This window comes from Ochotona curzoniae, unplaced genomic scaffold (genome assembly GCF_017591425.1).
Source record: "Ochotona curzoniae isolate NIBS_2020 unplaced genomic scaffold, NIBS_Ocur_1.0 scaffold_3208, whole genome shotgun sequence".
NCBI lineage: Eukaryota > Metazoa > Chordata > Mammalia > Lagomorpha > Ochotonidae > Ochotona > Ochotona curzoniae.
In genome coordinates, this window is record NW_024467106.1 from 16,349,441 (window position 1) to 16,366,386 (window position 16,946).

The 16,946-nt window shown below is 54.2% G+C and overlaps 1 protein-coding gene across 5 annotated transcripts in view; it reads left to right on the forward strand.

Annotated features, from left to right (window-relative positions):
* The window catches only part of AKNA (AT-hook transcription factor), a 51,380-nt gene that overhangs the window by 19,583 nt on the left and 14,851 nt on the right, over positions 1–16,946 (forward strand). For 4 of the 5 annotated variants that reach the window (XM_040963311.1, XM_040963312.1, XM_040963313.1 and 1 more), the window contains exons 4-14: positions 686–760; positions 5,504–5,663; positions 6,211–6,365; positions 8,289–8,348; positions 10,641–10,768; positions 11,114–11,300; positions 12,629–12,777; positions 12,865–13,059; positions 13,826–14,063; positions 15,102–15,226; positions 15,619–15,830. In XM_040963311.1, coding sequence (XP_040819245.1) covers positions 686–760; positions 5,504–5,663; positions 6,211–6,365; positions 8,289–8,348; positions 10,641–10,768; positions 11,114–11,300; positions 12,629–12,777; positions 12,865–13,059; positions 13,826–14,063; positions 15,102–15,226; positions 15,619–15,830 — 1,684 coding nt within the window. The remainder of the gene's footprint in view (positions 1–685; positions 761–5,503; positions 5,664–6,210; positions 6,366–8,288; positions 8,349–10,640; positions 10,769–11,113; positions 11,301–12,628; positions 12,778–12,864; positions 13,060–13,825; positions 14,064–15,101; positions 15,227–15,618; positions 15,831–16,946) is intronic. The other variant, XM_040963314.1, reaches the window with a different exon arrangement.

Sequence of the window (16,946 nt, forward strand, 5' to 3'; positions counted from 1 at the left end):
AGCCAGCCCTTCATTTGGGGTGACTAAGTGCTGCTGTTACAACATGGCCGCTCCACCTGCATTCATTGCTGGAGCTCATCTAAGAAATAAAAAATGTCCCTTGTCAACTAGGAATGACCAAGATCTCCTGCATATAGGAGACTAGCGAGAAGCTCAATCCTACCCTGTGAATGACTCATTTTTAGAACCGTGATCATGCTCCTTTTAAAGGGACATCTCTGTCTGCAATGATCCTTTAAATGAAGCACTTGGGTTTGTCAAAGGTGAGTGCCTCTGAGCAGCAGGGACTGTGACACTGGAGTCACCATCTGCTGTCTCAGATGACTTGGCCTGTCCTTAAGGAAGACATGCTGAGTATATATGGGGAGGTGAAGGTGACCTCAACCCACAGACTAGGCAGGGAGATGGGGGACCTGGAAAAGGAAGGGAGTCGCAGTAGTCCTTGGCAACTCAGCCTGAGCCTAAGCCAGGCTCAGTTCTGGAGACAATGGCGAGTCCTCCGAGGCCTGGAGTGTGCAGGGTTTACACCTGGAGGATGATAGTGCATGGGATCTGCAGCTGCCTGCTTGGTGCCCTCCCTGGCACTCCTGCTCAGATGCACCCAGGAGCCTCATGGACAGGGCTAGGCTTGCACAGCGGGGTGCCTCGGCCCTGGGTGCTGACAGTGGGGCTCTCTTCCCTACAGGAGGATTACCACAAGCTGCTCACCAAGTACGCCGAGGCCGAGAACACCATCGACCAGCTGCGTCTCGGCGCCAAGGTACCAGGGTGCGGGAAGGGAAGGGCTCAGGGACCTGGTCCCCAGGAGGTGACGCCTCCTGAACTCCCTGAAACCCTGGAGATAGTGGAGCCCCAAAGGCTTTGTCCTACCCCTTGGCCTTGACCTCTCCAGGGTCACCACTGGTGAACTTTGATAGCCTTGACCGCTGGTGTCCAAGGTGTGCCCGGAAGCCACATAGTAGCCCACCTGTGCTTAACTCCTGATTCCATGTCTAGCTGCTCTGTGACCTTAAGCCGGTTTCCTGGGCTCTCTGAGCCTCAAGGCAGTAGCTGGTAATTTCTAGCCTAATTCTTCTTGGATCATGTCTCGGCCTTTCTCCTTCCCCCTATCTCACCCACATCCTCTCCCCTGACCCCTGACCCCTGACCCAGGTGTGTAGTGGGGAAAGAGCAGAGGGAAATACAGGCCCCGGGAAGCCTGCTGCCATGCTGCCCAACCCCCACCCAGCTTTGGAGGAGGCTGTGAATTTGCACTTGGGGCCTTCTGCTCTGGGTGAGGCAGGAAGTGGGACCTGTTGCAGCAGCTTGTGGCTTCCTGCTTTCCTGTGATGGCTCCTGCAGGTGGCTATGGAGGAGGGGTGACAGGTGGCAGCCTTGTATAGAGAAGCCCGGCTCACCAGGCTCAGCCCCCAGTCCCTGGCATACCCCATCTTCCTCCACAGGTGTGGCCCAGTCATGCACTAGGACCTGTAGCCCTTCCACATCACCCTCAGTATTGAGAGGGAGTTCCATACCATGTAGGTGAAAGCAGTCGCAGTAAAAAAGCAGAAGAGGGCCTGGAGTTGGTTCCCAGCTACTCCGACCAGCCTTGTTGAACGTATCTGTAAAAGCGAGTTATTCATACCTTCCTCCTGGAGACAGAATTAAGACTTAAGGCTCCTTCCTGCTCTCAGTGCAGCAGGGTACCAGGGAGGACATGGGAGTGGGCGTGGGCATATCCTCTGCAGAAAAACCACCTGCTCAGGGTTGCAGACTCCCGGAAGGACCAAGAAGGCACATTCCCCTTCCCCCATTATACAGTCTGAGAACTTGGGTCCCCAGTTGGGCCGGAGGCTGCCTCAGGTCACAGGTGGCCCATGGGGGAGGTGGAGACCATCACCCCCTCCTCACTGCACTTATTGAAGTGGGACAGCCAGTGTACACGGAGCCCTCTCACTTGGTACACGGTGCGTATCTCTAAGAGTTAGGGAATGTGACTGTTGAAAATATGCCCACTAGGGCCCAGGGGTCTGTAGTTGTGTCCTCTGCCCTGGGCTCTGTGCACTAAGGTGTAGGGGGCCCCAAGATGGCATCTAGCTCACAGCCCTGGTCACATAGATGGTCCTGCCCGTCGCCAGCACCTGCCAAGCCCCTTGGCTGTGCTCAGAGTCAATGATGGGAAGATAGCAACAAGTAAAGATCCCCAGGAAGGAAATGAACGTTCCTAAGCCACAAAGAAGTGCCAAGCAGGCCGTTGGCTCAGGGTCTCATCTGATCTTTCCCCTGAGGCCCAACCAGGTAGAGTGGTTTACTCAACATGGCATGGCTGGTGTCAGGGGCCATCTGCCTGGCAGCTCCACAGCCCAGCACAGGGATGGGACAGGCCCACGACTGCCCTGGAGACCCAAGAACAGCTTCCAGCCTGCTCTCCTGGGGGATTTCCAGCAGGGGACAAAGACTACTCAGTGCCAGGGCTGGGCTTTGACCTCAGCCATAGTCAGTCTCCAGCCCTACTCTCTGTACCACAGTGCCTGTGTGGCAAGACAGGACCAGATAACTCAGTGAACAGCCAGTCAGTGCCAAGGCCTGGATCTGTAGCCTGAGGGTTGGGACAGGCCCAGGGCACCCCGCTGGGTAGCTGCGAGGCAGGGGACAGCAGCATCTGATCAGTGGGGCCTCTCTGGTGGACTCTGTTCTCCACCTGGCCTCTGGCCAGCACTCATGATGATCACACCATGGTTGTCGCCCAAAGCTACTTCCATTGAGCCCCTGTGTTCCCCCTGCCACCCAGACTGCAGAAGGGCTGAGATTACCCCCCAAAATTACCCCCACAAAGAACTAGAGGGACAAAGATCAAAGGCATCATTCCCAAAGTGTGTTCTGATGACTGCTGGCTGATCCAGATGCCCCCAAGAGGAAGGGGGTGGGAGTTCCGGTGTTCAAAGGAGCTGGGGAAAGGACTCCCGCTCCCCCAAGCTAGCGCCTCCACCCCATTCATCAGGGCCATTAGTATTCTAAAGGCTGTGAGAGAGCCATCTGCACAGAGAACCTACTCATCCATTTAACCCCATGTTCCCCACACTCCTGGTTCACCCTTCCCGTTTATGCCTCTGGGAGCGCCCCTGGAGACGCCCCTGCCTTCAAAGACACACCCCAGCTTCCTGGCTGTGTCCAGGAGACAGGCCTGGGATGGCCAGGCCCAGGCAACACACCATTTCCCTTCTTGGATATCTGCGGGCTTTGAGCCTCTGCTATGAGCCCTCTGTGGTCCATCCAACCGAGGCGCTCCCTGGTCCATGCCGGACTGGGAGCTGTGGGTTTGCTGGCGCTCCCCAAGCGGGGCCCAGGGAGAATAGGGAAACCCTCTATAGGCTGCCCAGGATTCAGGTCACCCTTGGAGAGGATGCTGGAGGCGACTCCCAGAGAGGAACAGATGGCTACGGGATTATTAAAATCCAGCTTTGTTCTCTAGCCAAGCTGGGCACGAGAGGGGGAGGCAGCCATGCAGGAGTGGGGTTTTTCTGCCACAGATGGGACTCCGAGAACAGCTTAACCAGGAGGTGCTGCTTGGCTGGATGCCAGGGAGCTGCCTCTGCAGGCTCACCCTGTACTGCCCATCCCTGACAGCAGTTGCAGCTTCAGGAGCTGGGTTCCTGCCACACACCCATGAAGACCTGGATTGGGCTCCCAGCTCTTGACTTTGGCCGGACCTAGCCCATGCATTTGGGAAGTACACCAGCTGATAGCTAGAAATAAATCAGTCAGTGCTCTAGCACTGAAAGATATGCCATGGCCAAACCTGAATGCTGAGCCAGGCTTGGCAAACTGTGCCAGGTTGTGAGTGCTTCCAGCTGTGTGGGTCAAACATCCTCTGATGACATTCTCTCACCTGTGCTCTGCAATGTGAAGACAGCTACAGGTGGCACGTCAGCCCACTGGTTCAACTGTGCCTGCTGACCCTCATTCACAGTCGCTGACCTGTGCCCTCTAAGTTCAGTTCCAAGCCAGTGTGGGGTGCACGACTTCCCTCCCCCGCAGAGCTTCAAACGGTCTTCCCTGGTCATTTGCTTCACTCCAGACTTCTCCTTTCCATCTCAGGCTGTTTGATAGGTTAAAGTCATCCCCAAAGGACCGGCATGTGACACAGTGGGTTAAGCCACGACCCCAACACCAGCATCCCCGAGGAACACCAGTGGGAGTCCTAGTTGTGTGGGTCCCTGAAACCCACCTTGAAGACCTGGGTGGTATTCCAGGTTTCTGGCTTTGGCCCCAACCCAATTCTTATAGTCATTTAGGGAGTGACCAACAGATGGAAGCTCTCCCTCTGTCTCTCTGTAATTCTGCCTATCAAATAATTAATAGATTTTAAAAAGCAATTCCCAAATGATGGCGATCTGCCGCCAGGGAGGGATTTGTTTGTTTACTCGGTGGCTCATTCATCCATTACTTGCTGTTGTCATCAATACTAGCCTAGTAGCTAACGTCATCACCTTAAAAGCACCAGGATCCCGTATGGGTGCTGGTTCTAATCCTGGCAGCCCTGCTTCCCATCCAGCTCCTTGCTTGTGGCCTGAGAAAGCAGTCAAGGACGGCCCAAAGTCTCGAGATCGGGCACCTGCACAGGAGACCTGGAAGAGGCTCTGGGCTCCTGGCTTCGGATCAGCGTAGCTCTGGCCATTGTGGCCATTTGGGGAGTGAATCAGTGGATGGAAGTTCTTCCTTTCTGACTCTCTTCCTCTTTGTATATCTGCCTTTCCAATAAAAAAAAAAGAAAGCAAATCTTTTAAAAACATTACAAGTGTTCAAATTTTTATTAAGAAAATTTATTGAGTGCCATATAATATAGTAATATATTATAGTAATATAGTAATTGTTATAACATTTTAAAATATTTTATCTTGAAAGGCAGAATTATATAGAGAGAGGTCTTCCATCTGCTAATTCACTCCCCAGAAAACACACTGCTGGGGCTGAACCAGGCTGAAGCTAGTTTCCAGAATCTTCTTCTAGTTCTCCTATGGGGGTACAAGGTCTCAAGCATTTGGGGTATTTTCTTTCCCAGGTGCATTAATGGGGAGCTGAATCAGAAATGGAGCAGCAAGAACCAGTGCCCAAACGGGATGCTAGTGCTGCAGGTGGCAGCTTGACCCACTCTGCCACAACACCCATCCCTATGACCATTATTATTAGAAGTCACAGGAAAACCGTAGGATTTCAGGCTGAGTAGAGCAATGTTCGATTCCTAATTGCAGGACTTACCGGCTGGAGATTCTGTCAGTGTCATCTTCTAGAAAATGCGGCTGATGGTCCCTGCCCCACTCCTGTTCAGGTTTGCCGTAAACAGCAGCCAGAAAGGGCTGACGGCCCTTCCCCCAGCATTTAGCCCCCACCTGCGGGCTCCAGGGAGAGGGGTCTGCACCAAGGAGGAGCTCCAGAGTGCAGGAGACACTGCAGCCTTTGCCAGGGGGCGATGGAGGGGTGCCCTACCACTGATGCAGCTCTGCCTACTTTACTTCTTGTGCAGGTGAACCTGTACTGGGACCTGCCGCAGCCCAGCCACAGCAGCCACCATGAGGGGATGGTGCCGCAGGGCACCCAGGTCTTGTCCTTCACCATCCCACAGCCCCGCTCAGCACAGTGGTGGCCAGGCCCTGCCAAGGACTGCCAGGCCAACAGCGTATCAGGTGAGTTGGGGCAGGGTGACATGGCTCGAGGGCCCCCTGTGCCTGGACTTCTATACTGGGGGCTCCTGGTTCATCCTGGAGAGAACCAGGGGAAGGAGCTAGGCCAGGCCCTTCTCCATTCACTTGAGGCCCAGGAAGAGTTACTTGGCAAAGACCCTTGGCCTTGGGGCGGTCCTGCACTAAGCCCTAACTTGGTGGGATGGATACCGTTGCAACCCAAGCTCTCAGAAAGACCAGGGCTCTGAAACCCGAGGGCACACACTGAAGGTTCCAGAGGTGTGATGGCGAGGTCTGCAGACTTGAACCCATACCCTCCTGAGTTAGAGCCCACCCCATTGACTGGGATCCAGCAGGGCTCTACTCCTTCCGGCTGTGCCAATCAGGGCACACGTGGACCCAGTTCCTCGCCTACACCTGCTCAGGCTGATGTGTGCAAGACAGCCGAGCTGTGGTTAGGAACAGCCGTGGTGGTCTGAACCTTGACCATGGCATTCAGCCTTCAGAAAGACTGTCCCTGGCCTGCATGTTCAGCATTTGTGTATTCCAGGGTGGCCAACGGCTCGAGGAGACCTGAGTGACCCGTCGCCCCCCAGCATGCCCATCCCAAGCTGGCTTCCAGAAGACCAGGCCACCACTCAGGACCAACCCTCAGCGGAGTGGACCAAGGTGCTGGCTTCTCAGGCCCATCATGTTCTGGCCCAGGTGGGTGGCATTGCAGGTGTGCCCCAGCAAACCCTAACTCACCTGGAGAGAGTGGCGTCGCTGCGAGACCTGCCCACGCATGCTGTGTCTCACACCAGGCTGACTTGGCCACGTGGAGAATGGGACCCTTGCCCTCGGGATTTTCCAGCCACGCAGCCCCAGTGCTAGGTTAGCTCTGTGTAGGGCAGTGTATCTCTTCAGCAGTCCTTGTCTTGTGCTTCAAAGTGTCTGCTGTTGGGCCCCAAAGATTGAGCCTGTTAGGATCCTGGCACGTCTACTCTGCTTTTCCTCTTTAGGATAAGTTGCCGCACTTTCTGAGCTCATTGTATTATGGGAATCAGCTCACCAGTACCTCTCACAGGACCTCGGCAGTGTCAACACACAGTTCCATGTCACTGTGAGTTGGCACCCCCCTTTCTATAGCCAGACACATCCTTGTTCTAGACGTGTGCCCAAGCAGCTGTGAAAATGTGTGTTTCCCTGCTTGCTGAAGGTGGAAGTGAAGAAGCTAGGGCAAGGGGAAGTGAAGGGACGAAAAATAAACTGCGTGTGATGGGAACCCACAAAGTGTTCTCCAGACCCTGAACACTGTCAGAGTCACACACTGGGCTCGGAGCTTCCTAGTTGCTGATGCAAAAGAGGAAATGCAAATGTTACATATAGCACCAGACCCAAAATACAAACTCCTTCAGAGAGCACCACATTTCTTTTTTTCTTGTCTGTTATCAACTCCATTGAGCTGTAATTTACATACCAGGCAGTCCATTCGTTGAAAGCATGTGACTTGGTGGTTTTTAGTCATGCAGCCATCATCGTCTTCAGGTGTTAATAAAAAGATTCATTTGTGTATTTGAAAGTCCGAGAGAAAGAGAGATTCCCCATGCACCGCTTCACTCCTCAAATGGCCTCAACCAGCAGGACTGGTCTGGGCCGAAGCCAGGGTCCCGGAACTCCTTCCAGGTCTCCCTCGTAGGTAATGGGGGCCCAAGCACTTGGGCCATCACCCATTGCTTTCTAGGTGCTTTAGCAGGAAGCTGGATCAGAAGTGGAGCAGCCAGGACCCAGCAGCGCTTGGACCAGGGATGCTGGTGTGGCATCGCTGGCTGCAGCTTAGCTTGCTGTGCCCCAACACTGGCCCTTCCCATAACCAGTTTTGCAACATTTTCACCATCCTGTACGGTTCATGACCAAGTCCCCCAGCTCCTAGCAGCTGTCCACCTATTTCTTATCTTTATGGATATCTTTGTTCTAGGAATGTCATAAAAGTAAATTCATTCAGTGTTTTTATTTTCCTCTTTGATGTCTTTATCATGAGGTTTTCAAGGTTTCTGTCCATATTAGGATAGCACAGTTGAGTACAAAGGGACAATTGGACAGGAAAAGCTATGTGGGCCTTTCCTTTGTGATTCCCTATATATTTGATAGCAAATCATACAGGTACCCCTGAACCTGGCTTTGACCCTGGAAAACAGGTCTGAGAGGCACTTATGCATCAGAACACCCACCTGTGCCTTCCTTGTACTTTTCTATATACCCCTTGCCTCCCACTCCCACCCCAGCCACAGTGCAGCCTGTCTCCTGGCCTGCAGACCTTCATACATTTGTGTGTGTGTGTGTGTGTGTGTGTGTGTGTGTGTGTGTGTGTGTGTGTGTGTGTGTGTGTGTGTGCGCGCGCGCGCACGCTTTGTGGTCCATGAACACCTGTAGATCCCACTTGGAGTTTCCCCAAGGCTGCCCTTGCAGAGGCCAACAGTAGACTACCCTTCATCGCCTTCTCCATGCTTGGTAGAAAGCCTCTCTTTTGGGGCCAGACCCAGCTGTATGTGCCAGGGCAGAAATGTCGCTGAGAGTGAGAGCCGGGCAAGATTTATCTTCTAGGATCTGTATTAATGAAGCTTGTTTCCTTTCTCTCCCAATGTCCAGATGGACTCCTTTGAAGAACTGATGGAGGCAGGCCAGCTCACACCCCGGAACCAACTCAAGGTACTGTCCAATTCAGGAGATGCCCGCAGAGCCCCTGGACACGCCCTGTCCCCTCTACCTGTGTCTGGAGCTGCTTTTGCTCCAAGACACAAAGGAGAGAATCCTAGCCAGCATTTCCTTTCAGAGCAGGTGGCTCCTGGTTGGTGCTCCCGGGAGAACCATCCTGACAGCACAACAATTACCATGGATTAGGCCATGCTGCACCTCAGGCAATGTCATCAGCTCCTGCCGGGTTGTCCTGAAACCTGGAGAGGGAGTTCCTGCCATCTCTCTCTTTTAAAGATTGATTCACCTATTGGAAAGTCAGTTACACAGAGAGAGAAATTGTCCATCTGCTGGCCGCAATGGCCATGGCTGAGCCAGGAGCTTCATCTGGGTCTCCCATGTGGGTGGCAGGAGGCCTGGCACTACGGGTTTGCCCTCTACTACTTTCCCCATTAGCAGGAGGCTGGATCAAAAGTGGAGCAGCTGTGACATTAACCAGCACCTATGGGTTACTGCAGCTTTTCCTACTATGCCGCAGCACCAGCTCCAGTCATCACCCTCTTCTAACCAGTATAGAACTACAGTGCAGATGGCAGGTCTGATGTCCAAGTCCAGGGTCATGATCACTGCCATGCACTGAGTCCCATTGGTCAGGCTGCCTTGCACCAACCAGCAAAGATCCTTGTCTCCTTTCTGCATTGTAGGAGTAGTTGCCAGCAGTTTGGAAGCTGGGCTTGGTAGAGGAAGAGGGACTCCATGTAAGCACACTTGGGACTTAGGAGTTTTCAGTATCTACTCAGACACTCAATTTAGATGCCTGCTGTACCAGCCAGCATCTCCCTGAGGAGCAGGTGAAGATCTTAGAGCTGGAGGAATGCAGGGGGAGGGGTCAGAGGAAGGGATGGTTAGCGCACCTGAGGGCAGCCTCAGGGGTCCACCAGGCATTGCAGGCCCCAGGGAGCCACAGGTGTCTGACCACTCCCACCCCTGGGCTTCTCCCTGCCCACCCCGTGGGCCACTTTCTCTGGATAGCCCCAGCAGAAACCCCTGGGCAAGAGCGTCCTGTTGATGTGGCAAGGTAACCTCATCCCCATTCCTTTTACTTGACACCATTGTTATGTGTCCACGGTGTCCAGTGCGATGCGATGATTCCATCCATGTGTGCCATGCGTCATGACTACATTATGGATCAGCCTGTCCATATGCTGCAACACTGCCTGTCTCTTTGCGTCAGGAACCTCAGACTCTTCTCTTGTAGTTCACTCTGAAATACAGAATAGCTGCTGCAAGCTGTAGTCACCCTGCTGTGCAAAAGCACACCAGGCCTAGTCCTCCTTTCTTGCTTTGTTTTTGCTGTCTGCAATCCAACCCTCTGTCCTTGCCTTCTACGTTCGATTGCTCTGCCATCAGCCTTCTTATCTCACACATCCGGGTGAGAACCTGTGGTGCTGGTCTTTCTGAGTCCGGTATATTCCACTTCACCTCCTCCAGTGCCCTCCATGTCACTGCAAATGATGCAAAGCCATTTATTTTCTTCCCTTCCTGTTGGAAGATCAGACATGAGTGGGGTGGGTTGTCTTGGTTTCCACCTGCCATGTAGAAGTTGAGAAGTTCAAGCCTGGTCATCAGCTCGGCATCTTGAACCCACTTTCTGAGGTTTCAGCCACACGTGATCTGGGAGTCCTAGTGTAACTATGAGAATGTGTGCCCTGGGCTCTGCAACCTGCTCATCCAGCATGAGATCTTCATCAGCTTCTGTACTCTCTGGATCTCAGCTTTGTCCTTTGTCACTGCTGGAAGGAAATGCCCCCTCCCCGGGATTATGTTGAAGGTGACATGGAGCCAGTCAAAGGGCCTCAGCCCACTGCCTCAGTGCCCAGGGAAGGTTGGCATTACTGACACTGGGAAATGGGTGGCACCATCTGTCCTGGTAGCTTACAAGGATTTGGGAAGAGAGGGGCTCATTTTACACATCCAAAAGAAGGACCCAATCTCTCCTAAGGCTGAGGTCTGTCTGGGAACACAATGATATTGTGATTGATGCTGCAGCTGTTGTGGTTCGTTGCCCTGTTTGTCAGTCCACCCAGAGCAGCTGGTGCCCAAGCCCTCAGGGGTGTCTTTGCCATGCCAGTCTGATGGCAGAGAGCTGCCATAGGGCAGGCAGCTTCCAGAGATTTTCAACCCCAGCCTCTGGCTCCTTGTGACTCAGGGATCCCGCACACACCATCTCACCTGCCGTGTCTGGGAGAACAGAGCCTGCAGTGGGGCCTGGGCACTCAACACCTTTGGGGCTTGGTCTATTTTTAGGGATTCCGGCAGCTCCAGGCGGCCCACAGGGCCCTAGAGGAGGAGTACTTGAAGGCCAACAGGACGCAACACCTGGACCAACAGCTCACTGGCTCTAAGAGCACACCTGGGAAATTTGATTCAGGCAGGTATGTGCTGGGGAGAGAATGCAGATGGGGCAGGACCCTGGGTTCCCCCAGTCACCTGCCAAGGTCATTTGGTCCTCATAATTCAAACACAAGAGAAGCAGACAGAAATCAGGGGTGGGGGCAAGATTTCCTCAGGGTCCCACGACCCATGGGTGGCCAAGGAGATGCCCAGCTAAGGATCCCTGATTCATGATGTACCGTCTCCTTCCATCTCATTTATCTGGAGTTCTCACTGTTCTGCAAATGCTGGGGCATCCCCTGGGTCTGCCAGGACACCTGGCCTCCCAGATCTGTGGGATGACGCTGCCACCCTAGTTTCCTGGCACTCACTTTGCCCCATTCCAGGGATCTGGAGACAGAGATCTACCATCTGGGAACCCGTCTGGAAGAGCTGAAGGAGCTCATGGATCAGACCCAGCAAGATCCCAAGCCACCTGTGTGCGAGGCAGCTCTGGACAGCACCCCAGCCTCGCCCGTGTCCCGCCAGCCCATGCGTCTGCTCACACCAGACAGCCAGAGTGCCTCCCCTGAGGTAGCCCCGTGTGTAGCTGTGTTAGGCTGGTCCTCCCTGCTTTTGTTCATATCATTGCTAATTTGCATATTTACAAAGTACTCACCACAGACTGGAACCTCTGATGTGTGATTGGATTAGGGGGTGCCCCGCTCCTGGAGTTTTCTGTGCCATTGAACTAATCATGTAGTTACTCAATGGTCGTTGGATTGTGCTTTGAAAGGAAATTGTGACAGTAGAAGACGTGTGTCAAAGGAGTGCTTGGGTGAGTGCTCAGAACACAAGAAAAGTATCCTGGCAGGGAAGGCAGCTATGCAAAGGCCCTGTGGCCAGTGAGGGAAATGACTGGAGACAGGCAATGGGGTGGGGGACACAATAGGAGTGTGTTCTCTAACTCTCTTGGACTTCTTACTAGGGGAAGGGAGGCTGGTTTGTGGGTAGAATGGTCGGAGCCAGGGAAGGGGCAGGCAGGGTACAGGGGAACCCAGGCATGGGCTTGGGAGAGATGCAGAGGCACACTGGACTGGTCTTGGGGTGATCATGAGAGATGAGAGCACTAGGAATGGCCTCTGGCTTCAAGCTTGTAGTGCTTGGAGGATGAAGGATGGCCATGAAGATGGGGGCTGGGGACCCCCAGGGGAGAGGCTTTGTGGAAGTCCTTCCAGTTCGTCGTGACCCCTTGAGAGACGGTCATCACCATCTCCTTTTTGCAAACTGTCAGCGTAGAAAGGCCACGCAGGTGACAGTGGTGGGGTCCCCAGTTCCCGAGCCCTCTGCTGGCGGCCCTGGAGGACTTGTCTGTTAGGTAGTGCGGGTGCTGCTGCGATGTCCCTGCCGTGGAGGGCTTGCTGGCTTGGGATTAGGGGAAAATTCCCTCACACTGTGCGCTGTCCAGAGGATAGACAAACCCTCCTGTGCAGCATCTCCTGCACTCGCTGGGGGAAACCTAAGTGTGCCATCGGCCACTGCAGTGAAGGGGCTGTGTGGCTGGGTAGCCATGCCGGCATGGCAAGGAGGCAGGGGGGTGCTTACCGCACATGATCTGTGTGCGAATCTCAGCTCCATGTGGCTGCGGGCACACCACCTGAGCCTGTTTCATGTCTGTCAAGTGCGTTGTGTGACCCAGGCATGCTGCAGGGATCAAGAAGAGGTTTCTGGACAGTGCCTGGTTCATTGGAAGCGCTTGGTTCTCGGTGCTCAGCCAGGACTGAAGATCCCTTTGCACACCTGTGGAAGAAGTGGGTGTTTGCGGGTGTAATGCCTCAGCACACCCAGCAGGGCCTGGCATGAGGCAGGTGCATCAGGGTGGTGGTGAAGAACCTGCTGAATCTCTGTTTCTCTGCCCCCAGCCTGCTGCCCCTAGCCCTGGCCCATTGCACATGAACGCGGAGGTGACTTCCAGCAACGGTGAGATGGGAAACAGGCCCAGAGAACTCCCAGCTCCGCTCCGGCACAAGGAGCTGCAGATGGAACAAGGTTTCCATGGCCTTCTAGACCGGTGAGTCCCTGCCCAGCCAATGGTTCCTTGGGATACCAGCAGCCCCTGCCCAGCAGAAGTCAAGCACTTCTGTATGTCTTCCTGCAGGTACCACAGTGTGAAGTCCCTTCCAGAAGCCATGAGAATGGAGGAGGAGGAGGCAGAGGAGGAAGAAGAGAAAGAGGACAGTCACGCTCTGGAAGTGGATGGGCCAGCTCCAGTTGCAGGGACCGCAAAAACCAGCAGGATGCCCCCGAAACAGCAGCTGGCACAGGCTGAGAGAGGTCATGGGGTGCCCCTCGAGTAAGTTCCCCACGGGCCTTCCATTCACTCTTGCTACAAGGGCGTTTGTTGTCCGAGCCAGCAGGCCTGCCTTTGGCAGGTGAGGTGTGCAGCTCCTGGCCTGGTGAGGCAGATGCCCGCCGGAGCACCACAGCTGGCCCCGGGAGGGCAGGATGAGATTTTTTAGGGGTAGTGATGGTGTTGAACACCACAGCTGTCCTTGGCTCTGGCCTGCTGGTGTAAGCAAGGAGCAGGTCACATCTTCAGTGCCTCCCTGGGTGGTCCTATCAGAAGGGAGAGAGAAAAGGTGGAACACTGGAGTAGGCCTAGGGCCAGAGCCTGCTGCAGGCAACCACAGGATGGATGTATTTAGAATGTAATATCATTTTCATGATTCTTCTGTTCCCTTTGAAAATTAGTTTCCATTTTGGCACAAAAGTCTGGCCTTCCATTTGCAACTGTGACTGGAAGTTTGTGGGCATGGCTGAAAGGGGAGCCTGTCGGGTGTGGGCGGGACTGCCTAAACTCATTTCTTTCCTTGGATTTCTGCAGCGGAGCAATGGGCAGCTTAGGTGAGCAGCCCTATTTTACAGTTAGGAAAAGTGAGGTTGAGGGAGGAAAGTGCCTTACTCCAGGCCACACAACTGCAAGGTGGCAGAGCCAAGAGAGGTAGCCAGGGAGTATCTGACTTGGGTCCTGAACTGCCCGACTGCTGTGCCAAGCTGAGCTCTGGGCCCCCAGTTGCATGGCTTGGCTTGGAACCAGGCACTCTCTCCTTCCCCGCCAGAGACGCCATGGAGCAGATGGGGTCCCTGACGCCCCAAGGCTTGCCCACCTCCAGAGACAGGCACATGCCGGGTCTAGGCACGTCTGGAGCTACAACTCGAGGTCCTGGCATGGCGGTCCCCACCCTGGGTGCCAAGTCTGCTGCATCCCACCAGAGCAGCATGACCAGCTTGCAGGGCAGCATCTCTGAGCGCCTACCCCAGAAGCCCTTGAGCCACACCTGTGGGCTCCATGTGGAGGTGAGTGTCCTTTGGGGCAGTGGGGACAGTGGAGTAGGGACCTGGCTTTGGAACCTCAGGCCTTCCCTGGGTCTCCTGGGCTCTCTGCCCAAGGTCCTGGCTTGGACCATCTCTTCTGGTGATGCCTGCTGCGCCTGGCCCTGTCAGTCACCATCACACCCCTGTGCCAGGAGTTCCTGTTCCTCCCACACACTGCTGGTAACGGGAGCCCTTCAGAGTCTGCATGGAGAAGGGAGTCACACATGTGATTTACTTGATGTACACAGTTGTGAAATCCATGCATCCGAGAAGACCTTCAAAATGTTCCCAGGGAAATGCTTCTTAGGGAAAAGTAATTTCTGCATAGGCTCAGAAATGTTTTGCACCAAGTAAACTGATTTTCTGTGGATCTTCTGGGGTTAGGCAGATGTCTCTCTGAGTCTGCATACAGAGCCAAGGGCACTGGTTCCAGACTCAGTTCTGTGTTCTCCTGGCAGCAGTTCTTAAAGTGCAGCAGGTGTCATAGAGCATTGTAGAAACGGGGCTTATGTCGTATGCCAGAGGAGAGCATGTATATACATGCATGTGTGCACACGTACACACACACACCCATGGCCAACTCGGCACTGCACATGGACTCCTCAAGGCAAAGCACCCGAGTCTCTCTGTGTTCTTTTTGCCCTGCGTTGACCCAAGGACCGAGCAGGTGCCTGTAGCTGGTGGATTTTATTTTCCTCGGCCTTCTGCAGTCAGATGATTCTAGAGCATTCCAGACCTCAGTCAGAAGATGCTAGGATAAGACTTGCTCTTTCCCCTTTCTCTGTCCCTTGTCCCGCATAGTATCTTTCCCAAGGGCTCCGCTGCCACTCCTGGGAAGCAGGACTTGTCTCAAGTCCTGGAGTCCTGCTATGTGCCAGCCACTTAGCCTTCAGGACCCTGAGCCTGGCTGAAGGGGCCTGGACCTGCCTCCCCAGCTGGGAGCCAGTGGAATGTGAGGCCTAGGCCTGGATTTGTACAGGTTTTCCTACTGTGCCTTGGACATGGTCCTCACACTTACAGGGGCACCACCCCTTTCAGGAGTCCTGGATGGCATCCCCGGAAACGGACAGTGGCTTCGTGGGCTCCGAGACCAGCAGAGTGTCACCCCTCACCCAGACACCAGAGCACCGGCTCTCCCACCTCAGGTATGCTGGGACTAGGCCACTATCCCACCAATGTCCCACACATGGCATCGCCTGAGAGTCACAATGTCTGTTATGACCCAGAACAGGGGTGGGTGGTCTGGGCAGACACAGGCTTTCCCTGCACGCCCCCTATGGCATTCGCAGTTCGCATCTTACTGATAGAGAGGAGCAGAGACTCAGAGAGGGCAAGCCACTTTCCCAGTGTCATCCAGCAAATTCACCATACAATTATTATGTGTTGAGCAGATGAGGTGCGCAAGAGACAAAGGGCCCTCCCTGGAAAACACTGTGCTCCCAGGGATGGGAGGTTCCGAAGTTGGGAAGGTGTTGGCTTGGGGCAGGAGGGCTCTGGCTGTGTGACCCCAATGTGTCTGTCCCTCTATGATCCATAGCACCCCAGGCACATCAGGCCAGTCCCCAACAACTCCTGCGCCTCACAATGGAGCCTCCCGGCCCAGGACCAGGGGTTCTGCTAATTCCAGGAGAGCTAGGGAACCCAGCACTCCCAGGAGTCGAACACAGAGAGCCCCGGCCAGCCTAAGCAGTCCTCCCCAGCACTGGATGCCTGGCTTCCGCCTGGAGCGCCCACTGGCAGCCGACATGGGTGAGTGCATGGGTCGGGGTGTGCCAACAGTGTATGGGTTCAAAACCTAATTGAGAGAAAACCTTACAACAGCCTTCAGGTTTGAACTACTCCCAGGCCCCTTGCAGGGAACGCTGAAGTCACAGACGGAAAGAAGGTAAAGGCGTCCGTGGGAGACCACCAGGGTTGACATTGGTGCAGAATCTGGGAGCTGTGTACATGGCTACAGGCACCGACCACCAGTATGGGGTCACATCCTGGGGAATGAGTGGTCACTTTTGCCACTAAACGTGACATCATGGATACTTTGATTCCGTCTTTTCCCTTTAAAAACTACGTGCACTTTTTATTGAAACAAGACAGACATAGAGAAAAGAACAGAAATTGGTGAATTTTCACACGCACAGAAAAACACAGACCAGAAAACTCAGTGTGATCAGAATTCTACTCAGCCCTCTTGCAGGCACTGCAGCCCATGCTGGTCCTACTTCAAACACCTTATGTTAGCTTTGTCTCTTAAAAAAATTATTTATTTTTATTGGAAAGGCAGATTTTACAGAGAAAGGAAGACAGAGAGAAAGATCTTCCATCTGCTGATTGACTCCCCAGATGGCTGCGATGGCTGGAACAGAGCTGATCCAAAGCCAGGAGCTAGTTCTGGATTTCCCACATGGGTGCAACATCCCAATGATTTGGCCATCCTCCACAGCTTTCCCAGGCCAAAAGCAGAGAGCTGGATGGGAAGGGGAGCAGCCAGAATATAAACATTGCCCATATGGGATGCCAGCACTTACAGATGGAGGATTAGCCAGTTGAGTCAGGGGTTCTGCTAATCCCAGGAGAGCAAGGGAACCCTGTTTATCCATTTCATTTCAAAGGCAGACAGAGATCTCTTAGTCACCAGTTCACTCCCTCAAATGCTCATGGGGCCATATCAAAGCCGGGGGCCTGGAACTCAGTCCAGTCTCCCAGACAGGTGGCAGGGATCCCCTGACCCCTTACTGGAGTCCTTACGGGCCCCCTAGGGCGCACAGTAACAGGATGCTGGCCTTGGAAGGTGCAGGCATTCACAGCTGTCTCAGTACCGGCCCCTGCCTTATCATCTGCATGGCACGTGTTCTCTGGAGATTGCTGCAG